Source organism: Platalea leucorodia (genome assembly GCF_965183815.1).
Source record: "Platalea leucorodia genome assembly, chromosome: 8".
NCBI classification, from domain to species: Eukaryota; Metazoa; Chordata; class Aves; order Pelecaniformes; family Threskiornithidae; genus Platalea; species Platalea leucorodia.
Genome location: NC_138830.1, coordinates 49,051,488 through 49,077,184, shown reverse-complemented (window position 1 = coordinate 49,077,184; position 25,697 = coordinate 49,051,488). Strand labels below are relative to the sequence as shown.

Below are 25,697 nucleotides of genomic sequence, written 5' to 3'. Positions count from 1 at the left end.
TTGGCTAAAAGCATTGCCCTAGGCTAAGAAACACCCTCTCCCAGGCAGTCCAGCACTGGCTTTGGAATTCCCCAGCGGACTGATTTGTTGCATGTCTGTGCATGTGATGCACAGAGTGCGAGAAGAGCGAGAGGTTTTAGAAAAGCCTTCTTGTAATCTGATGCAACAGAGCAAATGGATGCACGCTTCATCTCTGTGTTTCCCACCATGTCTGGAAAGGCTTGAGCCTATACTAATTATAAAAGAACCTGTCTATGCTTGAATATGCTCACAGTAGTACCTCACAAATGGTAACTGAGATTTGACCTGAATGCAGTCTGAGAAATCCAGTGCTCCACGTGCTCATAAGAAGGCTAGGAAGAAAATCTAAATCTTGAGTAGCCCACTCGATGTGAACGAAAGCTTGGGAACTTTAAAGGGATCATCATTTAGTTGTCTTTAAAGTTTATGAGCCATGGCTTCTGTTATTTGTTGGTGTGTTTTTCACAAATCTCCGAGGCTGCCAACTGGAACATGTTCAGAAGTTTTTTCTTGTTGAAATCTACGGTATCATTCAATGAATTTCTGCTATGTAATACACATATTCTTGAGAAAAGGATTACCTCACTTTTTTGAAAGCGAATTCCAGATAAGCATTGCTAATAGTGAATGCATTATAGTATACTTTTTGTTTTCAAAGAATTCACTAGAATCCTGTATCTCAAGCAGATCTCAGCTACAGTTTAGGAGAGATCAGTATGCAAATATCAGGATATTCATATTTAAATTGGAAGAATGTTGTGCAGTTAAATTACGTTACTAATACACTTCTTTCTTGCCTAAGTTAAAACAGCTTCTCTGAGATAAGTCTTCGCTTTGGTTTCAAACTACGTTACTTCTCCATTTATTACTGCTTTTGTTATATCAATTAATCAGCAATGACTGAAGTACAGGGCATTTCCTTGGTATTAACGAGACACACAGTGAGGATGCTAGGGAAATATCTGCAATGTGGCTGTTACTGCCATTAGAAGATGGAAATGGAAATCCATGGAGCTGGAGGCAGAAAGAAGATAGTTTTTAATTATTATATGCCTTATACATGTATGACAATCTGATAGCTTGAATGATCAGTGATTCTGAACTCCACTCAGAATCTGTGCAAACTGTAGCAAAATTGTTCTAATAAATAAATCATGGCTATTTGATTTTCTTTTAGTAGCTGAGTAGCACTGACAGCACATAACTCGGTAAGTACTGCAAAACCTGTACAAGAAACTGAGAGAATACTGAGGACGTTAGCCCAGGCTGCACTCTGCTCTGCTTCACTGCCCAGCTAGCCAGTGAATGGAAACAACACAAGCATGCCGATGTGAACAGTGGTTATCTCTACGTATAGTTATATATTGTAACTTATACAAACTAAAAAATGTATTTGTGTGCTCAGATGAATGGGATCACGTATGACTATTAGGATCCTGACTTTACTAGATTTTACTGAATGGCAGAAAATTCCATTTCAAAAAAGTACCAAAGAACCAAAGATGTGATGAGCCTTTGTACATACTAAAAAAGATGCACCAAAAGAAACGCCTGTAAGTTAATCATTCACTCTTACTGCACTGCAATTCAGGCTCTCAGACAATACTTGCATACGCCCCCAGATTCCTTTCCTGTTCAGGGCACAGCTCCAGAGAGCCCAAACATACGAGCAGCATAATCAGCCCTGCCTTACAAAGCAAGGCTCTATCCATCTCTCAAGCATCTTGCTCAAATAAACCTCCCAACCTTGGAATACAACTTTAAGCTCACGTAAGTCTCAACCACACAACAAAACAATGAGAAATGTCATTAGTCCAGTATTTGAAGTCCAGAGTCAGTGACAGAAAACAAAGTTCACCTTTTACATCCACAGACCACAAGGCACGTTCTCAGGGAAAGGTCATTTTGATACTGAGCCTGCTTCCTCTAGCCTGTATCATCTAGATGTTCCTGCTCCGGACTCATTCAGCAGAGTAAACTTGGAGGTATGGCAATGTAGAAAGAAAATTTAAAAATCAATTCATAGGTGCAATAACTTTCAATATCCCTCTTGCCGTGAGTGTTAACACATATATTTCTGCTGCAAACCCTCAGCCTGTATTTCAGAGTGATCTTTCAAAGAGGTCAAAGTGCTTTGCAATACTCTCTTCTCTTAAAAATCCATGCGACAGAATTCATCAACATAGAGGAGTCAATACATGACCAGAGATGAAAAAAGTTGAACAACAAAGGAGCAAAATTTAATTTGACAATATAAGAAAGAAGTATAAGAAATCATACAACAGAAAAAAAATGTGCAAAAGGAATGGAACATTTAAGAGTAGACAGATTTAAAGGTAGCAGTTGAGAGCATCAAAGCTGCAGAAGGAATTTATCTACTGGTTTTTCACTAAATTCACGGAAAATGTGTAAATAAATCTGAAATACTGAAACTGTCACCTAAATATCACCTATACCATGTTAATCACTTTCAGTCCAGTCTTTTTGACTGATCGCTCTTTGCATTGTTTCATCTTTAGAAACCAAAAAAAGATTCAGATGGATGAGATATTTGAAGAATTATCTCTAGGGGGCATGCAACCAGTATGCTACATAGTTACTGTGATTTAAACAAGAGGCATAAAACTATATGCAACTTGTCTACATATTTTAAGAACCAGAACATAAAGGCAATACAAAAGTTTGGGCAACTGTCTGAGGGAGAGCCACTCAAGGCAATTTTTCCTTAGTCTGTCTGGCCAGTTTAACCACGTGAGAAGAAAGGCTGCAGACAACTAGAGACTCCTTCACAGAGGCTGGAAGGAGTCTGCTGGTGATGGAAAAGTGAAAGGAGGGCAATGTCACTCTCCAAAATGTTTCACTTTGCGTCAGTCTCAGAATATGATGGTAATACTATTTGTCACCAATAGCATGAATTTGTTCTGAATTAGAACCAGGCAGACACTTGTCTATGAATAGGAAAAGAAAATGTCCTCCTCCTAAAAAAACACCAAACTAGTCTTTTGCCTGTTAAGTACTTACAGAAAAGAGCCACAGTCCTCACTGGCTCATGCTTTTGTGTTTCTACTCCTAGTTTTGCTAGACATGAAAGGGTTAAGTTCACATTTTGGGGCACTCAGGTTAAGAAGAAGTAGCATGTTTAAAATTATCCACACACATTCTAAATCTGATTGCTTTCAAAGAGCTCAGCCAGTCTGAATCTAAAAATCTTCATCCTCAAGCCAGGTGAAAATGCAGAAGTAGTTATGCTCAATTCAGCCAGACCAATCTTGTCTTGGGAGATTCCCGCCTGAGAGAGTGGCTGAGGGGTGATACAAAAGAATAACTTTGTCACAGTGACAGCAGAAAAATGCCAAAAATTACCTGTGCTTAAAGCACAAATTTAGCTGCAGGTAACTTACCAGCACGAAGTTCTGAAATAGTGATTTATGTTTTGGCAAAACTTGGTGCTTATCTATGAAAGCGTTGATAAATCAAGGTATATTTAGGATCTACCATGCTGGGAATCAAGAAGAAAAAAACAATATCGTGGCTTATAATTAGTAAGCAAGTGTAATGGCAATGCAATGGTCTGATCATTGCCCCACAGGAAGAGGTGAGCCTTGAACTGAATCTGGAAAGCAGCTAGCCAAGGAAGAGAAAACGCTCCTGTGCAAATGATGCTGACATATTTATTTTTATGGGAGAGATCAGCAGTCCATTAATATTACTGTCAGTGAAAGCATCGTAATGACACACTTTGTGTTTTCATTTGCTGCTTGTGCCTGCCTCTACCAGATTTCTGTTATTTTGTAACAGAGATTTTGCTTATTACTGTGTTGGAAAAGAATCTAAAAATGCCCATTTTACCCTGCATGACAGTTCTATGAACACATTTAGTTTCTGCATGAGGAGTTTAAAAATAATTTCTCTTAAATAAGCAAAGATAGTAGTCTATGAAATTAAGCTCTTGTTTTTTGTAAATGTCAAATAATTTTATTAGGAATGCGAAAATAAGCCATCAGCAGGAACACAAATGCTTAGAACAAGATTGGCATTATTATTTTCATAGCCAGTCTGATAAGAGGCAATTTTACAATAGCGATAGATGCTGAGGCTCCCATGAAGTCTAATGACAAGGCTGATTTCTTACAAAATTTTTGAGTATAATTATGTTTCAAAAATCTGAAGATGCAAAAGGCAGACTTGATTCTGATGTGGCTTAGTAAAGTGCACTTCTGGTAATTTTGCTCTGACACACACATATAAGGGAGATCAAAAAATTAATTGGAGGAGTTTCTTGAAAAATTATTCTTTTTATTTTGTTCTTTTTTGACTTTTTGGAGGAAAGAAAATGTAGAATTACTTCACTTTACATCTTACTATTCCAATATCTGAAAACTATGGATCACAAACTAATAATTCTGCTTTCCATGCCACTGGTAAATCTCATGATCTGACATTCCTCATGTCTTGAGAAAATTGGTATGGAAATTTTATATCTTTCTCCTTTAAAAACATCAAAATTAGTAACTGGTTTGATATTAACTTGGGCAAAATACGCCCTATGAAACCAGAGCTTACTTTCTTTCCTTATGTAGTTTGATTCCCTGTGTCGGCTTGGCTTTCCTGCAAGCAGAAAGTATTCTTGCTAACTTATCAGTAGTGTTTGCTTGCAAGATGTAACAGGAATTAACAGGGCACAGTTGGCACTACTGCACTTCTGGTAATGACACACACAAATTATTAAGGGAGGTCACAGGAATACAGTTTACAGGGGTTGTAAGCTGAGAGCTTAGTTTATACTCAGACCTATCTTTCTCATTTATGTATGCCGTTTCACTTCCCTGTCACAGACTCCTAACATGTTCGGTTTTGAAAACAAGTACCACAACAAAAATGGGCCAAATAAGTGTATTTTATCCTCCCATTCATTATGTTCATAGCTACAGTATTATGAAACTGAGCATTAAAAGTTCTGTATCATAATACTATATCCTTTAGAAAAGATACTCTGGGGGAAAAGCAAGCATTAACATCACCCTACTTTCTACACGCAAGAATTAGCAGCACTGATCATCAGGCTCTGACAACAAATATTCTTACAACAATGTGTCAAGTGTGTATGCGCGTATGGGAATTATGCATACCACTGGCTGCAGAATAGACACATCAGCAGAAACATTTCCATAGTTTGTGTTTTAGTTAAGACAACGATATGGGGGGACAGACCTACGTTCTGAATCTGTTCTTTTGCTGCAACATGTTTATGTCAAATGTATAGCCTAAAATACAGTGCTAATATGAATAATAAATTATATTGTCATATGTGATCCTGTCAGCAGCACTTACAATTCCAAACTAATCAAGAATTCTTCTTGATTAAAATCTAGGACCCATATTCCCAGACAGGGTGACACTCCTGGCTCCCAATGACTTTGGTGTACAGATCAGTCACCATAGTTTTGTGGATCTGAACAATCCATGTTCTGATCTATAGCTGTATATGAGTAAATTTATTCATATGTATCAAATAGGACTACCTTCATGCAACATTACCCATGTGCTTAATCATTTATGGTACTGAAACATAATATCACTCAGCGTTAAGAACTTCTGGGTTGAGTCTGCAATTTACTTCTATAATAGCAAAGCTTTATTTTTCCTGTCTTAATATAACTAACTAAATATAAGGCTTTGGTTTTGGGTTTTTTTAAACATTTTTTTACATACACTCTATATGCTCTATACAAATGCACTCATGTATCTCTTCAAAATCTATACTACTGTATTCACTGAAAAAATGCAGTTTTGAAAACTAAGAAATGGAACTTCAGCAGAAATGACGTTTTCTTTCAAAAATTCTGTACTTTAAAAATCCAACGTGTTTTACTTTTTACTGAATTATATACAGTTTCCACTGCACACGCTGTTAAAATTCATTCTAAACCCAAATACTTACTAGTTTCAGTAGCTACAATAGTTATGTTGTGCCACATATTTGTTTCTCTGTCCAGTGGTGTTGCCAAAGTTATTTTCCCATCTTCTGCGTTAATGTTGAACTGTCTCTCAAGGTCAGTATGCCGATCAATGGAAAACCTACAAAACAGACATCCCTGTAATCTACTTAATGAAGCTGGTGTAATCCATACAATCACAAGACAATTTAGGGAGCCCTCTGAGAGCTGCAGTTTTATAGCCAAATGGATCGAGAAGCTCAATAGCATAATAATTTATAAGACAAAATGACAAACTGAGACTACAAAAACTTAATAATTATTGCCCAAGGAGTAATTAGCTGTATACCCAGTGTGAAGGTCATAAAATGCCCTCAGGTTCACTGGGTAACATCTTTGAAAAACGGTGCTGATCAAGAGTTAATTACACAATCCATCACATTTATTAGACGGTTTCTATGGTATTTCACAGTAACCGATGATAATTTCAACAGTAATGTATTAAGCACACAAAAATGGTGGGCTTCATGGTTATTTTTAAAAGGGCTGAATAATATTATTTTACCAATAAATTTCAGATTAATGAAGCATGAACTGTTCACCAAGCATATTATTTGGTTATGGTTCAAGCAGCTCCGTGGGCAGAACGTAACTAGTGAATCACCAGTTTCCTATAAAACACGTCAAACACTGAAGGACTGATTGTTTCATGGATTGACATCCCTGATTTTTAACAAAACAAGTTTCATCTGACAAGTAGTCAGAGTTTGCAAATGTGAATGCCCAGGTAAATTATGCAGCCCAGCCAGAGCCAGTCGGACAACGGGAGCGAGCTGCAGTAGATTGCTCCAACAGTGCATTAAGCAGGATGACGATTTAAAGCTCAGAACAGGATCTCCAGGAAAGATGTTATGTTTGTCCATTTTCTCAGAGTTGTTTTATTAATGTATTATTCGCAAAAAGAAACTATATCACAAAATTAAGCCTTCCAATTCTTTGACAGGAAAGGTACGAAATGAGAGCGTTTAGTGATAAACTATTGATATGGTTCAACAAAAATTGACTTCAAGGGGTTTTACTGAATCCTAATTGTGGATTTATATAAAAGCCTTTTAAGCCTTTGTGCCTATGTATTACAGAACCTAACAGCATGCACTGACAATTTTTACATCTGTTCTGCATTATATCTAGGCATAATAGGGTGACTTAGGATACAGTATCAGACTGGATTACACTATATAGTGGTCAGAAAAGTGACTCAGCCTGTTCGTTTCTCATTACGTTTCTACTTTTTGCAAATATGCTGTTAAATTCACTGATAAAAGAACAAGAGCATATTTTGCTACAGTGACAATGGCACAGTTATCTGAAAATCAGTTATTCCATTCTGGTTTATGCTTTATCATAAGCAATTTCCAAAAAAAGTTCTGATTCAGAGGTTCCTTTATACGCTACAATAAACATATTCTGATGAACTCAAGCTCATTCCAGCGTAACACAACTGATTTTGATAGACATAGCATTAGGATCTGATTTCAAAGCTTAGGATTATGGTGTTCACCATTTTTTATTTTAGTGTCAGATATTTTCGCATTTAGAATGAAAGATACATTGCAATTAGATTGCCTGTGCAATGCACTCGGTAAGATACAATTCACTTTCAAAAAACTCATTGTAAATTACAAAGATTTATCAAAATCTTAATGTTTAAATGTTTAACGACTGTGTTACTGAAGATCAAGGCTGGCATGATCACACTGGGAAGGTACTTAACAACTAATGGACTTAAGAGTGAAAACCCCTGTTTAACTAAGAAATGGGATTTGTTAGACATTTAAGTTTTCTGTTTTTAAACTCTGAGAAGAACTAGTTTTACTCACATAAAAATGAGTAGTTCAGAAGAGTACCAGAAAAAATATGAAGTAAAATTCAAAATATATGTACCTAAAGCTAGGCACGTGCATCTATATTTGGACATTCAAGTAAACTGATTTTCTAGTGAGCTCCACATACTCAGTTCTCAATGGTTTAATGGGAATTGTACTATCCTCAGCAACTCTGAAAATCAGGTCACTTGTGTGGAAGAATAAAGCTGTAGGTGCCTAACTTCAGGCAATCATTTCTGAAAATGTATCTTAACCTTATTTTGATGTCTCCCTAGTTCCAATTAAAGTATTAGAAGTAAAATTCTGGTACTAGTGAGGTTAGTAAAAACATCTTGCAGACTTTCACGAGTTTAAGATTTCACTCAAGAAAATACAAGAAAGAGAGCAATCAAGATAACTTTTTTTAAGATGTCATCACTTAAAACTAGCTTTTAATTCTTGATGTTTATGTAATGATGCAGAAAGAACTCTGCTGATATCAAACATTTATGAAATTTTTACAGTCCACAACAGAAATAAAATATGAAATGCTTATATGCTGTTTAATGTTTAGTTGACCTGGGCTTGACATAAATTCCACTGAGATAAGACACAGTTTTTCTCTAAGGATCAATCCTTTTTTAAACTTCCATTCACAGTCTTCCTGCAGTACATTTTTTGAAGTTATAAAACTGGGAGCGTAACATCTGTGAGTTTATTATATTGCATTTCACCTCATCCCAACAGTATTTATTCACAATGCAAAACCAGCATTCAAAATGAAACATTTTTAACATAAGTTACATGGCTCTACAAAGAGGTAAAACCCTCTCCTGATTTTAATTTGATGAATATTTGGTACAAAAATAAAAAATAAAATCTGCAGGGTCGTAAACCGAGGAAAACTAATAGTACATTTGCAGTTTCCTTTTCATGATAATGGTATTGTAACTCTTTTCAATGGGAATGAGTTGTCAGATCCATAAGCTATACATAAAACATACATTTTTCTAAAAATGAGAAAAGAATATCTTGGGAAATAATATCTTTTGAAATTGCCATAAACCCAGCACAGGTTATTGGAAAGTTTTGGGTCTGCTATGGCAATTATAGGAACAACCCCATAGCGGTTTAACAGAAGACTTAAAATGATTCTCAGGCCTGCCCCTGCACTACTGTTATTGCTGTTATGACTTAATTCGATCTATTCTTTATTTGCACCAATGTAAACAAGAGCAGAAATCCTTTTTTGCTGCACCTGCTGAGATTTGAATCACAGTACTGATACCTCATCAGTGGTAAATCACCATTGTTTATTAATGCCAGGCAGATCGGACATGCTACTTAGTGACAGATAAACAGCTGCACCATAAGGGAGGCAGAAAATAATAGTATCTAGGTTTTTAAGGCCTCCTGTGAATTAAGAAAATGATCAACTGCTGCCAAAGATGAAATCTCTGTCGATATGAACGGGGAAAACCTGCCACAGTGAAGCTTATCTCTCCACGGAGAAAGCCACTGAAGGGCAGTGATTTATAGGAGGGCAGATACAGTATAGGAAGAAAGGTTATTACCCATGCTTTTTTCTATGCACTTGTATCATGCTTTATCCAAGATAATTTACTGCAGATAAATAGACCACGGTTATAAAATAACAACAGAAACACCAAATAAGTACTACTGGAATCAATAGAGATGTATGCTAATAGATAATGATCTTTCAAGCCTAATTATACTATAAGCCAGAATGTGCCACCCTTACTAAATAACAACAGTAAAGCCTTACAACTAGCTTACCTGAATTCACTGGGTCCCTTTCCCAAGAGAGGTGCATGCGGTCTAGATATGGTAAGATGTGAGCCACTGACACATGCTTCTGAAATGACTAGGCTAGAATAAGACGAACTACTGACCATGTTTACAATTATTAGCCAAATTCATAAACCCTTTTCACCATCAGGCTTAAAAGTGAGACAGGCCCTTAAGCAACATGCACAGCAGAATAGCAAATAAAGATAAAAGAGAAATTCTGCTGCTCATTTTAAAAATACTGGGTTATGAAAGATACGATATAGTTAGACTAAGCTAACAACCGATAAGAAGAGATAGTTCATATTCATTGGAGAAATGCATGATGAAAGCATAATTCAGCCAAGTATCATATTATCACTTAGCCATTCAAAGATGCCTTTGCTTATCCACAATTAGGGCTCAACAGCAATGAGAAAAGTCCCATACAACATATGCATCCTTTAGTCCCATCCATCTAAAGGTGTCTAAATTTCTTTGGCCAATACATAGATTTCAGACTAATAACCACTGCCAAAATTCCATATTTGACACAAGACATTGCTAAATAACCCTCTTCAGGTATTTCCATAAGGGGGGCACATTCAGAACCAGACGGGTAACCCATCTACACACCTGCTTGTAAATCTATGATAGCCTTCATACCTTTGAGATCAAGTGATGAAAAGATCAGAGAATATGTTTCATCTCTTCTAAGCAAGCATAAAAACCAAAGTACCGTTGTATTGGACAGAAAGGAGGTTAAACTTTAAAAAAAAAAAACAAAAAAAAACACAGGAGAAGTTTCTTTCCAGGCTGTTTCCTATAATAACTTTTCTAAATTCTTTAGTGTTTTGTCTCATGACTCAATTATCAGACTATTTCCACGTTCAGAGATATCCAAGTTTTATTTCATTTATGGTACTGCAGCACTCTGAGTTTACTGAGCCTTTGTGTACAAGACTAACGTGCAGCAGATGTGGTATTGGTAGCACTTAAGGTGATTCATATTTTTGTTCATGTTGCTAGGGTTTTTATAACAAATGTACACAAAAGCTCTGTCTAACCAAAATATTGATAGAACAGATATCTATTGAAAAATATAATTTCCTTCAAATGCAATTGGTTGTTGTCTCCTAAAATTCTGTTTTAAAGAAAAAAATACACTTGAAAATGGCCAGGCAGTATTAAAACAGTCCACTATTTTTAGAACAGAATGTTTTAATTCTGTTTTTCAAATTTTTAACTTACGTTTAGTATTTTTGAAAGTGCATCATAGAACATATACATAAAATTTACATCATATATGTGATACAATAACAGAGTAAACACTGGAAATGCACAATGAAATATACAATCAAAATGAAACATTCTAATCCAACAAAACAATGCTTCCACATATTTTTGTTAGAACCTGCCACGTTCCAGTTTTATTCTGAATTGGAAAGAAAGTAACTGCATTTCTGCTCCCTACTTGTCTCTGATGAATATTTTTGCACACATAATAGTAGAATTACTAACTTGAAATCTCTTTTTTTTGTCTTAAAATATTTTTCATGCAAAAAATGAAAAAAAGGAATATGCACTTTCCAGAGATATCCCAGATAAAGCCAAGTTAATCAGGTGAGCAAACAAAAAGTTGCATAGAAAATTGAGCTCTGTATATTCCTAAATTAGCTGTCAAGCCATTACCGTAGAAAAATTAAATTTTATAAAGTATTGCATATATTTTTAATGAAGATATAAATCACACTAAGTAATTACCTTTTTGTTTAAATGTAATGAATTTTGGCCATTCTCTTTCATGTGTATCAATTGTTTCTACATGACTTGATAAGTAATAACATTCTAACTCAGTTTGCACATATAAAATATTCTTTGCTTCTAAAAGTTTGAAAATATCTTGATCTATAAAATGATGAAAAAATGGAAATGAAGTAAATATTTTACTCAGTTCAACTTTTTGCACTTGGATATATAAAGATAGAATAGAGAGGCTCAATTTTAGAACATAGGTAGGTTTGCAGCTGATCTAAATGATTAGGAGTTTGGGGCAGGACTAGAAAAGAATTCAGGGAAACAGAACAAGACTGGAAAAATAGCGAAGGTAAAACTGAAGCAGAGTCGAGGTCAGGCTGAGATGAGGAAGAAAGGGGACACAATCAAGAGGCAGAGGAGCACAGGACCGAGCCAAGAGCAAAGCAGAACAGGGTAGAGGGAAGGAACTAAGGTTAAATTGAAAGAGAAATTACTATCGAGTTGCAATAGAGGGAAGAAAGCCAACTTGCTGCCACCCTGGCTGTCTCACACATCTTTCAGAAGACCCCGTCTTTGTAGCGGCAGTGCAAGCCCTGTTTCACAGATACCAGTGGACAGCAGTAATACAATTAGAGGTGGAGCCACTGCTTAAATTGTGATAGATCAAACTCTGTGCATTTTATATTACTTTTTTTCTTTGTTTACATAACATTTTTCTAACCTGGGTAACTACCCTCATTTATTTCCCATTTCTATGATCAGATTACCATCTTTGATCACCCTGAGAGCTTCTCTGATAAGAAAATAAATTCGGTGCCTATTAACACTGTCTGGGTTGTGTGCTGCAGTAGAAAATATATTAATCGATTAATTTGTATAGAAATCTGTGATAGATAATGCTATGTTTAGCTAGATATGAAAGGATGATTTAGAAATGAGAGACTCCAACATACTCTCCAACATCTTCATACATAAGTTCTAATACATCCAACCATGCTGGAAATTCTGAATTTCTAATTCTGAAAATACTAAAATATGATAGCAACATGCATAAATAAAGGTTTAATGTTTGGCTCTCCAACAAATCTGATGTAAACAATGATTAGAAAGCGGTCTTAAGTGATACATTAGAACAATTAGTATCAACCTCACAATACTAAAGACTGTTTGCGAAGCTTAAATACCCTAAGGCAGTAATGTACAATGACGATTATTATTAAATAGACTCTCTCCAAATATACCTTTACTATGAATTTGACATTTTGGTGTTTGTTTTCATAATGCTTTTAGCGGGCAGTACTATACATAGCAAAACGTGTTTTGGGAACACTCGCATCATACCATACTAACTGTTACAAAGGGAAGGGGAAGATGTGTGCTCATCAAAATGAGATAGAAAACTCTGATCTGATGAAACTGGAATAACAGATTTTGTTCAAGTTAGATCAAAAAGTGAAAATATTGTAAATCGAAGATGCAAAAGTCATATGGGCATAATCATCTCTGACTTTATATCTTTAAACCAGGAATGGCTTTACCCAAAAGAATACAAAATATGTTTTGACAACCTTACCGCTACATGGAACAAACTCAGTATTGTTAGTGCAGACACTAGTGGATTATTTAAAATAACTGCAGAGACACACACTGATGATTCAACCCCATCTGACCATATACACCCTATGTCTTATTTTCATTGCATTCCTACTGTTTCATAAGACTACTCATGTGGCAAGGAGCATTTTTGTGATTTTGAAAATGATCTGCACTGATAAATCTAACATCATAAAACAAATCCTATACAAGCATTTTCATAGAAATAAAACAGCATGAGAACAGTGTCATACAATGTAGGGGAAAATACACTTAGTATTCTGCCAGCAGTTTTTTCAAAGAGAACTTTAAAGCAGCACTACCTTATAGGACTGGAAGACGCATCGGGGTCATGGGCAGTCACCTGACCAATCACAGAGTTAATAGCAGCATTTTCATGCACTTCCAGTAGGTAAGTAGGTGATGAAAAGACTGGTGGCTCATCAGCATCCTCTACTACAATTTTTACTGTTGCTGTATCCTTGAATGGTCCTCCACTGATGAAGCGAGGATCAATATGAATGTTGGCTGCTTCTACCCTCAGAGTATAGGATTTTTTGGTCTCAAAGTCCAGTGGCTGTTAAGAATGACAAAGATAAATGTCTTTTACTAATGGCCACAGAGAAAGAACAAATTAATATAATGCTGATGGATGAAAGTTATGTGCATTTAAGCACATTCAATGAGTTTTAATGCAATCGCTTCCCACTCCCAGAAATCCAACCTCCAAATTTTCTAGGCATATATTGATATCTGTTTATTAACCAGCCTCAGAGAAAACAAGACTCTTTGTTTTCTTGCTTTTCACAAGAAATTTACCAAAATATTCTCTCTCATGAATTATACCATTACAATTACATATCAGATAAATACTACAAATTTGTTGGTGATGGCATGACTTGCATACTAATCATGCACTTAATCAGTGCTTTGTTAGCTGGAGATAAGAAAAAAAAATTATACTAGCTGCACAAAGAATAAATATTTTATTACTTCCAGAACAATGTGAGAAATGCAAAGAACTAGCAATTATTATTTGTTGGACATGACAGGCAATATGTGGAAAAATGTAGAGCTAATCATATAAGAAAGTACTTCGGTATTATTGCACTTCAGGTAACTCTGCATTTCTGTTTATAGGGGTAAATGAGGTAGACATCTCTCAGGAATTTCTTAAAACTGTAGCAATTCCTATTTCTGTATCTTATTTTTTTTTCAGAGAGAGAAACACGAAACCGATTACTTTATTCTATCAATATACCTGCCATGTCACCATTGTTTTTACTATTTTAGAGTTCCATATTAAAACATAAAAGATGAAAACACAGGGGATTTAAAGGAATGAAATACCAAATAAAAACCAAATCTGTGACACTTTTGAATATTAGAATTTTTCATTATAGGAGATTCAAGTTTGTGTCTTGAAGCACATCAGTATATTCACTATATAATTCTCTTGTGTCTCACAATGATTCAAATTTCAAAGATGCAAATTGCCAAGCATTGGAAAGATATTAAGATTTGCATTACAATGTCCCAGGGATAAAAAGAAAAGGACATAGAAACTCTGAATCTGCAATGCAAATACCAGCAAGAGCACAAATAGGGACCTTCAGGAAGTCTGTCAAAGCCTTCAATATGTATACTTTCAAATTTTGTTGATTTTTTTCAGGTATGAATCAAGCTCTAATGGGATTTGCTCTTTTTCACAAATTCTAGTAAACATGAGAAAACTTTGCTTCCTTAGCAGCTCTTAAATTAGTAAGCTTTTGTAATTATGAATGGTGATTTATAAATCAGCATATTCACAATTTGCCAATCATAGCTCCTATATAATTTCTTCAATTGCTTTTCATATGCTTTACAGAAATGACAGCACCCCAATACATTTAGTCATGCTTAATCAGAATATCATATTGAAAATTTACTCTGCATTGTCTAAAACCCATGAATTTATGCTGGAGAAAATCTGTTGGTGAACAGTACCCTCCATACATCATCTGCTGTAGTAGAACCAAAATGATTATTGCTGTCAAAAGGAATATATGAAACAACATTATGTTAGAGACTCAGTTACGAAATAAAGCCAAGAGAACTGGGGCAAAAGGCTAATTGCCTTAGTTTACAGAAGAGGCCACTGCATACAATAAATAACAGTAAGGAAGATCGGGGGATGTATATCATAATTTTCTCTTTAGGAAAACAGATCTACATTTAGATAAATATACATAATTTTATTATAAATCTACAGTGCTGACCTACTCACTGAGAAACAGAAAATATAAACTTTTGACAGGTTCTCTGCCTGACCTCTTTAATTACAGGTACAAGTTGAATATTAATTACCTGTACTCATTGGATTGTTCTTTTTTCACTGGAATGTCTTTGTTTTGGTTTTGTGTTTTTTTTTTTTTAAAGAAAGATTCATTTAGAGTGCTCTATGCTTCATATTTAAAACCCTCTATGCCAGTGTTATAAATTACATTAATATCCTTTTTTGGAACACAGCATGAGAAGCAGCTCTCTTCTCCTTCCCCAGAAAATAATGAAAATTAAATCTGCAGTTTATGTTTCATTGACTTTACTAGCCATGTTTTGCTCAAGATATGCTGTCTCTCCCCATATTTCTGTATATAATTGGGTTGTCCCTCTGTTGTGTACATGCAAATACCTCACCTTGCATACATCAAGACTGTACAAGCATAGAAAAGGTAACAGAGTTTAACCTTCTTTAGGGCCTGAATTTGGCACTTCTCATGTGAAACAGTACTGATCTCCTTGATAAGGTTCACGGAAATCACTATTCATTGAGCAAAGAGAGTTCAGCATGAGAAAGCATGGAAGACTAAGCCTCTCACAGATCAGGTAATTTAAATAATACACTATATTTTTTTGTCTCTGAATGGTATTTGACCAGCTATACAGCAAATCAAAGAATAGAGAAAATGTATTTGATGAATACTCAGGCAACATTTTATGGAAGTTTACACCACCACCAAAGCAGATTCTAATCTACTCTTCTCCTTTGGAACCAAGGAAGCAAAACCTGTATGATTTAACCACGTGGAAGCCCAGGCAAGATTAACACATTCCCAGCACCGAAAATACTTCCGTGGTTGTCTCCCCAGTTGTCACCTAAATGGCAATTTTGAGGGACATGGCTAATACATCCCTCTTTTATCACTTCACTGGCTTGACACCTCACCCATAGACAAAAGAATCCTTGGAAATCCAGCATCTTCGCACAGAGTACAGTCTGGCTGGGTCGTTGTGTGTACAATAAACATTTTTTTTTTAACAGAGATACCATTTACCTTTCTCACTCTAATAATGCCGTCCTGAGTTTGGGCATCTGTAGTAATTTCAAATATATCCATTCCATCTCCTTCAATAATATCATAGGATGATTTAGCATTTTCTCCAATATCCAGGTCATTTGCTTTCACCCTTCCTATTGGTTCACCAAGAGCAACATCTTCCATTACTGAGAAGTGATACAGACCTTACAAATAAGAGGAAAAGACTAAACATTACACCTGATTCCAGTATCTCTTGTGTGCTCTTCATTTGTTTATACTTCCCCAATGCAAACTCTTGAGATGTGCAACTGATACAAACCACATTTACACAAGTTATTTACTGAAAGCAGCAAAATGTGTTCCTTATACAGGAATACTCAGTTTACTGTGCGTGAATGTTCTTTTCATTACAGTAGCATCCTGCTTCTCCCTTGCAGGGATGCTTAATGTTGGCAAACATAAATATTAAGCTACTTTTAACACTGAAAGTATGCAACATTCTCTACTGCAGACACTGTTGAACTTACCGTTTTATTTGCAGACGTGTAGTTAGAATTCAACTATGAAACTTTGGCTTTTACTCTGCAGAAAACTGGTCTAATACTTTAAAGATACCTTATACAATTTCAGATCTTTACTACTGTTTTGGCCCTTTTAATTTGATTTGGTTTTGTTTGTTTAACCCCTTCCACCTCCCTTTTGTGGTAAGAAACTAATTAAGAAACATTTAAGAAAACTCCCAAAATTTATGTTTTAAAGGAAACAACTGCTTTTCATAGCAATCATTACCGTATTCACTATTTGGTTGCAGGGTTAGACTAAAATCCACTAGAAAGTGCTATTCAAATTGTCAGCATTTTTATTTTTTATAATACTTTCTTCAAACCTTCTGACCTAAGAAGTGTCAAAAATCTATTTAGGACTTTTAATATATTATTTTAGGTAAGCATTTTATTAAGAGAAAACTCAAAATACCCATTTTACTATTATATATCCCACTTTTTAACAGTGCTCTGAAAAACAGAAGACACATGCATGCTTTACATCAAAAATTCTTTATGGAGTGCCTTTTTTTTTTTACCTCTTGGTAATTTACACTTACTGAAGCTACGGTTAATATCTGATCTAATCAACTGCAGTGTTACTTAGTAGTTAAAATAGCCAAAAGGAATTCAAGGTTAGCAGATGAGACCATTCAAATAGTTTTTGACAAAGGGTTCTGGACTTGTTCTTTTCCTGAAATCAGGACATAGCTATACATATAGTCTATCCCAAAGTGACATATTTTTTCCCTTTAATGTTTCTAGGCTCAATTATTAGAGATAATTTGGAGATCATGAAGATTCCTCAAGAATATTCATAACGGCTCACAAACAATGAGCAGCCAAAGCAATCAAGCGCCTCAGGAGACTAAATTATGTGTTCATAATTTATACTGCTGTCCATACCTTGTGGTTTGACTCTCCAGACACAGTTGATTGCATTTTTAAATTGGTATTTTTCTCTCAGATTTATTAAGATAGTTTATAAAATATTGCAAAAAAAAATTATTGGGATGCAGCCAACTCTTTTACACAAATTCTCTCAAGAATTATAAATTGTCCTGTCAAGATGTCATAGTGCAGAGCTGACCAAAAATCCACATTATGCATCTTTGAAAAGCCTTGGTTTTCAACAGCAGTGCACAGTTCTCAGTACAATCCTATGGTAAACTGCCAGGTTAAAAACTTCTGTGACTCATAAAATGCCTCTAAAATTATCTCAAAGAGATCACAGAAATAGTGAAAGTTCATCTTTTTCATTTCTAAAACCCAGGAGGCTAACACTCTTTGAAATCAAACCATAAATATACATTTCTGTCCTGCCTGGAAACAATAAACCGATAAAACACCCTGCTTTCTGAGTTCATTACAATTTATTGTGAAAGCAGCATGTATTACATCTTATGAATTTCTATTTCATTCTGGTTAGGCTCTATTGTAAGTTTGATTCTTTCTTATTTTCCTTTCCAGGCAAATGCAAACTGTGCTTCAACAGTGTAAAGAAATGTTAAAGACTTGAGCAGCTCTTGTACAAGGCCAGAGTCATGACTAATCTGTAATGCTAGGCAGCATGCTATGAATACTTAGTTCTGAAAGGCAGAATTTGTAATAACATCCAGTTACAATATTTACTATGGCTCATCCTCATTAAATGCAATATATACATAATACGAAGTTACAGTACACGCAGTTTTCTTCTAATGACGTTGTGTAATCATCAGTGTTATAACAGGGTGGTGATTCCTGGATGGTAGCTTGAATTCTGCACTGGAATGCACCAGCCATAACAGCTTCAAAGACAGCAACTCACTCTTTGTTGAAGGAAAACTAATCTACATTTTCCATATAGAAAATATATTTCAGGGATCTGTGGTGCAGTCTTCCTCATGCTACCCAGTCGATGCATCACTGTATCCAAACTACAGGAGAACAGATATGAGTAAACTGCACGGGGAAAGTACAGCTTCATCTCTGTGTGCATTCACTCCTGTGCTTCCTGCTGAGACCTCCAGCAAATGTACCAATTAGCACCAGTTGTGTTGCTGATTTTCTGATCTGCTTTTTTCATACTGGCAGCCAAAGGCTTTTTGAGACAGAAAGTGCTGATACAAATATAAAAGCCAGGTAAGCTGGCAAAAGTAGATCTGTAGTCACAGAGTTAGAGCTACAGCACATTGCAGGTCTAAAAGAAATGTCCCTCTGCATTCTGGTGATACAGTTCAGCCAGGAGTCTCATCTACAGATGTTTACATTATTAGGGAAACTGTCATCTTATGTTGGAAAGCACTACTACACAAGTGCAAGCAATGCAATGTGATATGAAGTAAAAAATTTATGCATTTCTTATTTTATAATGAGAGAAAACATTTTACTGTGCACAGAGTGTTTATCGGTTAAAAATCACTAAGATGAGGAAATAAAATACATATTTTGCAAATAAGCTTTTACCTCTGCTTATTTATTTTATATTTTTTCTCTCTCTATATCTGTATGTGCATTTTCTAGACTATAGGAGAGTATTTATCGCATGCTGATTACTAGGACAAACCCATTTCACTCTTTGCATCTTCAGAACAGGGCAAAAGTGGACTTCAAGTCATACATATGTGGAAAAGAATTAATTTTACATTGGGTGCATAAGTAGCTTGTTAGAAAAACATGCTTCTAATAAAGTAAAAATGATCCAAAGTCTAGATGTGAACATTCTCCAACCTCAAAGCAGACTCTTAATACCTTACAACTTTAGTTTTTCAGAACAAGCTGGATAGAAAGATAAGTTTCTAATAGTGCATTAGATTGCACCTGTTCCAAACAAAATTGATCCAGTCATTATGCTCTTCCCTCTTCTTTTTTTCGCCTTCATCTTTGAAATAGACTACAAAGCTTGTAGAGAATCTCAGCAGGATGCCAAATCATTTTAACCTAGCCCAGCAAGATATCCATTGGAACCACAGTAGTAAATATGGATTTTGAATTAAAGATCAACAATCATCTAGACTCAGACTTATTTTCTTTGTTTTCTTCACTATTACCCAATTAGTCAAACCTTTATTTCTTTTATCAGTTATATATGTCTTTTACTGGTGGTGTCACTTGTCTGCATGAGATGGAAGCACATGTAACAGCAACTTAACTAGCACTTAGAAACAATTGCACTGGAAGCAAATAAGTATATGAAAAAAAGTCCCCAAGCCCTTTTGTGTGGATATAAGAGGGGTAACAAGGAAGACAGACAGCTGTGTACACTGGTATGGATGTAACTCCCTCTTTCCTAAGCTCTTAATCAGGCAGAGGACTATTAATCTTTCTCTAGTAGCAGCTACATATTTTTAAATTACATTACAAACCCAGGCAATATGATGATAAAAAAAAGAGCTCGATAAAAAAAAAAAAAAAGCAGCACTATATTACTCTTTTATATAGGAGAACACATACACATAAAGGCACTTACTCTGTGCAAACTTAGGAGGATTGTCATTAACATCAGTGAGTGTAATTGTCACTGTTGTAGTTCCAGAGAGTCCACCCATATGTCCTCCCATGTCCTTTGCTTGGATGACCACAAAGTATTCTTCTTTGGCTTCTCTGTCCATGTTGGGAAGAGCTGTTTTAATTATAGCTACAATAATCGGGGGGAAAAAAAGTCAGGTACAGACCCAAACTCAGTTTTGCAGCTACTTTCATGGATATATGTAAATATTGGTATAAAAATTGAACTGCTAAAGGTCCAGTTAAGTTGCCTATTAGTACCAAGGATAAAGAAGAATTTGAGATTTTCAAAAAAATATATTACAGGTCACCTACCTTGAATGAATTGAAAGTGCAATGACATTGTGGTCCAAAACCCAAGAATTAATCATACCTGCGATACATATTACTTATTACATTTTTTTCCTGTTAAACTTTTTGATTTCTGTCCTACCTTCCACAGAAATCCATCGTTTCCCCACAGAATTCACAAACGGAAGACAACCACATGGTAAACTTAATCTGTAAACACTGTTAACCATATCTGTCAGATTGTTTCAAATATTTTAAAACCAAAACCATTACTTAATCTGCTCTTGTATATAACGCAGGCTACAGTTGTACCCTTAAGTCCTAAATCGAGTGCCCAAACTTCTACTGGAGAATGACAGCATGTCTTTCAGCATAGTCACCAGTACTGCAAAATCATAAAGTCACTCCGTTGTCCCTACTCTAGGAGGGCCACTGGTTGGACAATGATCTCAGTAAGCTGCTATCATCTACTTTATTAGAAGTTTTTAAAGATAAGAGAACTAAAATGATCTGTAGTATATCGAAATATAAAATGTCAGTGGGCTAGCAGGAAGACACCTGCAAGGGACAGTCAAATTAAATATGGGGCCAGATCCACTGCAAACTCCTATAGATTTCATGGACATCTAACAGAAGAAATAATAAAATCTTTTTCTCTTTCCAAAACTTCTGTTAAATTGAAATATGGCATTTTTTTCTTTTAATCCTGTTTTTGAATTCTATTTAAAAAAAAAAAAAAAAAATTATCCATGGAAAGAGAGCACAAAGTTCAAGTTACTGAATTTTCTTAGTGGTTAAGTGGAGTGTAAGAGTGCCGAGGGGAATTGAATCCACCATTGCAGTGGTTCCTTTAAACCATGGTGCTTGAGGGTTCTTATGAGGCATAAAGAGTGTCTCTTTTCATGGGCCTGTACTCAGAGCTGAAGGACGCAGTTTATAGGCAGACATTGACAGTAACTCACCAAGTCTTCAGAAATAATTAAAAAAAAGAAGGTAAGAATTCTATATTGTGCTGTATATTTGTTAAGATTTGCATGTTGAATAGAGTGGCCAAGTTCACACCCTGGATCATACATACCTGTTGCTGGGCCTGATCATATATTTCATTAGCTCACGCTGAATTTTTTTTTACCTGTTCTTTGTTAAGTATTGTCAGAATTTTTTAGATGTCAATCAATACTTAATATGAATCTATTAGTCTTGATTTCTCTATTGGGACTAGCATAGCTGTGGAGACTTCAAATAGCTCTTTTTCTTTCACATGAGAGAGTTTCAATTAAATAAGCTTCTTAGAAATTATACTCTGGCTGAAATGCTGAGATTATCTATTTGTGCATTTATGGTGACTAAATAAATGTTCCTAGTCTTTATCATTAATTGAGATGCATTTTAGTAAATTTTAGAATCCATTTATCTTTAATGTTTTAATACTAAGAATCTGATCAGACCTTCTTTTCTTGGCTGAGTACAGGACCAAGCTAAGAGCAAGGGGGTGTAAGGCATTTAGAATAAAGCAATATGCTTGCTACATAAAACATAACATAGTATCAGTCTTGTAACCTACACTTTTATAAATGTTTTCCATAAAATATTTTGGGTGGTTGTCCTACATATTTTATAAATATAATTCTGGATGAAAATGAAACCTTTATCTTATATCTGCAACTGCCAAGCCAGAGTAATCTCTTGTTCCCAAGGAACTCAATATGTAATCAGTGATTTTTCATTCCAACATGTGGTAAGTGGGGTTAGGAGTAGCAAGGCCAGCTGCATTGCAGTTACAGGTGAGTTGGGAGCCGAGTGTGGAAACATGGCAGGCAGGAGCAGTGACCTCACCAACAAGGAGCCAGCCTGCAGGGTGGCAAGTCAGGGTCCCACTCAGATCCAGAGACAGTGGCCAGGCTGAGCCAGAGTCTGATGATCACCCAGCGAGTCCACAGGAACAAGGCTGGTCTGAGGCCAGGCCAGGAAACCCAGCTGGAGGGTCTGGATCTGGGTCAGAAGCAGAAAATAGGAGCCCAGGCGCAGATGTAGCACAGCTGGGGGCCAGCAGTAGAGCCTCAGCCTAAAAGCAGCTCCCAAGGAAAAGGAGGGGCAGCCCCTGCATGCAGCTTTCTTCACAACAGCTCGTATCAGCAAAGGAGCTGACCTTGGATGCAGCCAGTTACGCTTCTAAACTTAACCAACTAACTCCTTGAAGGAGGTTATGCTCAGGCCCCTGACAAATACAATGTAATCCAGGGCTTGTAAAGCCAATGAAGCAGCCCTGAAGTACAACATTTGTGTAATTTAACTATTCTATACCATCTATAGGAGGGGACATAAGTTGTTCTGCAAAACATTGAAGAACATGCTTCTGTTAAATTTTTTGAATGAAAACGGGGAACAGTAAAACCCAGAAGACAATAATAAACATTTATCAGATGTGATAGGTGCAAAATACATCCAGTAAAAGAGTAGGGCCATTTCCTCCATAGTAGCCTGGGTAAGGAGAGTAAATGATATTAATTTCTAAAAGCATTTGACAGTTGCGACTGGTTTGGACTGATTGGCCTACTATTTAGGAATAATAATGATGTATTCTGTGAAAAATTCTACTGTTATGAGATGACTCATAAAAAGGATGCTAAGGCAAACTTAGGGTATCAGAATTTGGTCCATATTAATTTTTTTCACTAATCAGTGAAACCTTACTTCAATAGGTTTTCTATTAAGCCTACTATAACTTTTCCTGTATTGTTATTTTTTAGGCAGTGTTTCCCTTGTTTGTTTGGGTTTTTTTTATCCTAAGTTACATAGTTAAGTCTAGCCTACAGATGACTTGTATAAGATGCCACATTTTGTATTCTGCAGTTTCCTTTGAGACAAGTTAATTAGTTCAATAAAGTGATTTTTCCTAGACATGCATTTTGATTTGTCTCTTAGTGTATGGAACAGTCTAGTCCTTGCCTATGGTTTGAAAGATATCAGAAAGATTAAATACCTTAAAAAGTGCCTAAATCAGAACTACAGTTTCTGACTTTTAAGACATAAAAATTGGGGTTTTATTCTGTATAAACATACTAGCAAAACCTGTTATTTCAATAGTTTTATACATATTTCTATCTGCTGTCTCAGCCCATAAACCATTTGCCAGAAGCTGAGAGTCAAAGTCAAGTTTCAATTTCAAACACAATAAAAAGCTAAAAAGAAATTTACTGTTCTAATTACTACAAGAGGAGCTGAAGGTTTTTAAACATCAAATATATCCAAATTACACAGGCTGATTGTTACCACCAGTATTTCTATATTCAGAATCTATAGAATGGAGGTCAGCAAAAGAGAAGTGTCAGTATCTTATGAGACAAATTAATAAACACAAAAAGGCTCCATTCTCACCTAGCGAGGATGTGATCGAGACAAAGACAGACTAGGAGAGTTATGCATAGAGAATTTCAAGGATATTTATTTGTTCTTTTGCTTTATTCACCAGTTCTCAGGCTGGGCTCACAGGAAGTACTGAAACTTTCAATCTATTTTTAGAAAATAATTCAGTCTCACAAAATACTAATACGCATACAGCACACAGAACATTAACTCATTGAGCATTCAACCTGCTCTACTTCAATTCAACCCAGAAACAAATCGAAAATAAAAACATAATCACTTTCAGCATGCTATGATGGATGAAAATGATATATGCCAAACAGGAGAGTAGTTTAAAAGCGAGGGACAACAATTACTGTAAACTAATGTAAGGCCGGTAGACGCTTGTTGGAAGACTGTATTCAGAACAGTTATCAATGGCTTACTGTCAAAGTGGATAGATGGATGAAGTGGTTCATAGGGTTTGTTCTGCTTATAGCATCATTCAATATTTCCTGAATGATGGAAAACAGGAAGAACTTATGAAGCCTTTCAGATGACACAAAGTTGGGAGCCACTGGAAGTACTGGAAGAACAGGATTAGAGTTCAAAACAATTTTGAGAAATCGGATAGTCTAAAAAAGCAGGATGCAACTCAATTTGGCAAGTAAAAAGTATTTTGTGTGGATGAAACAATTAACTTCACAATTACAATAGAGCAGATGACTCACAAGACAGAAAAGAATGTGGAGTCAAAACGAGCTGAATATGAGTCAGCAGCGTTTTGCTGATAAAAACGCTCAAACATTTCCTGGTATATTAGCTAGTATGTTATATGGAAGAACTGTGGAATTATCCTTCCAGTTCACTCATACTGGCAAGACTGCAGCTGGAATGGTGTGTCCAGTCTTGAAAAAAATTGATTGATATAGTTAGGAAAGTATGAGGGAAGACTTTACAGCCAAATATGTAAAAATTACTGGGAGCTACTCTCCTTTTCCACTGGGGATAACAGAAGAAACGATGGGCCTAAAACATAAACCACAAAATGGGTTTAAATTGCAGCAAGAGAGATTTCAGTTAAACATCAGGGGAACACTTTCTAATGGAGAAGGTAGAGTACAGAGAAGGCCGCCTGTAGAATTTTTAGTGTTTTCATTACCGAAAGTTTTTAAGAACCTATCAGACAAATGTCTATTAAGAAGGAGAAGGGATAAACCTGGTCCTTTTTTGGGGCAAAGGTGCTCGTTGCATTCTCGCTTGAGGTCCCTTCCCTCCATATTGTCTAAGATAAAGCTTTAGCTCTGTGTACTCTAAAATATTTCACAAACCGTAGTCCTGTGAAAACATTCAATGGACATATAGTACAACCATGGAACAGACACCTGCATCATAATTTGGCTATGGATCCTCTGACTAAAGCTGGAAACATCAGGAAGTGGGTTGGAAGGTAAACAAATCAAGAAGTAATCTCTTTCTTCAAAGAATGAAAACACCCCCAATATTGGAAGTATCTTTTTTTTTTTGGCTGAGTTGCTTTTCCTAAACAGCTATTGGTGTCACACTGCTCAATAGCAAATAAAACAGCTGCAGAATGGGATTTACTTTTACAGTGGTCCTAAATGCACACACTGAGCAATTTGCACAATTTGCCTCACAACTTGAATCAGTTAAAATGCACCCCTGTGGACTACTTTCAAAAACCTATTTGGAAGAATATACACTGTCTCAGACTGAAAAAGACCAGGGAAAAGAAGCAATGTGTCAGAG

General features: G+C 35.8%; 1 protein-coding gene across 1 annotated transcript in view; it reads right to left on the bottom strand.

The window, feature by feature from the left end:
• The window catches only part of CDH8 (cadherin 8), a gene marked incomplete at both ends in the record, with an annotated part of 135,265 nt that overhangs the window by 45,183 nt on the left and 64,385 nt on the right, over positions 1-25,697 (bottom strand). Inside the window, 4 exons of the mRNA XM_082319601.1 lie at positions 5,963-6,099; positions 13,285-13,538; positions 16,276-16,463; positions 20,254-20,421. Coding sequence (XP_082175727.1) covers positions 5,963-6,099; positions 13,285-13,538; positions 16,276-16,463; positions 20,254-20,421 — 747 coding nt within the window. The remainder of the gene's footprint in view (positions 1-5,962; positions 6,100-13,284; positions 13,539-16,275; positions 16,464-20,253; positions 20,422-25,697) is intronic.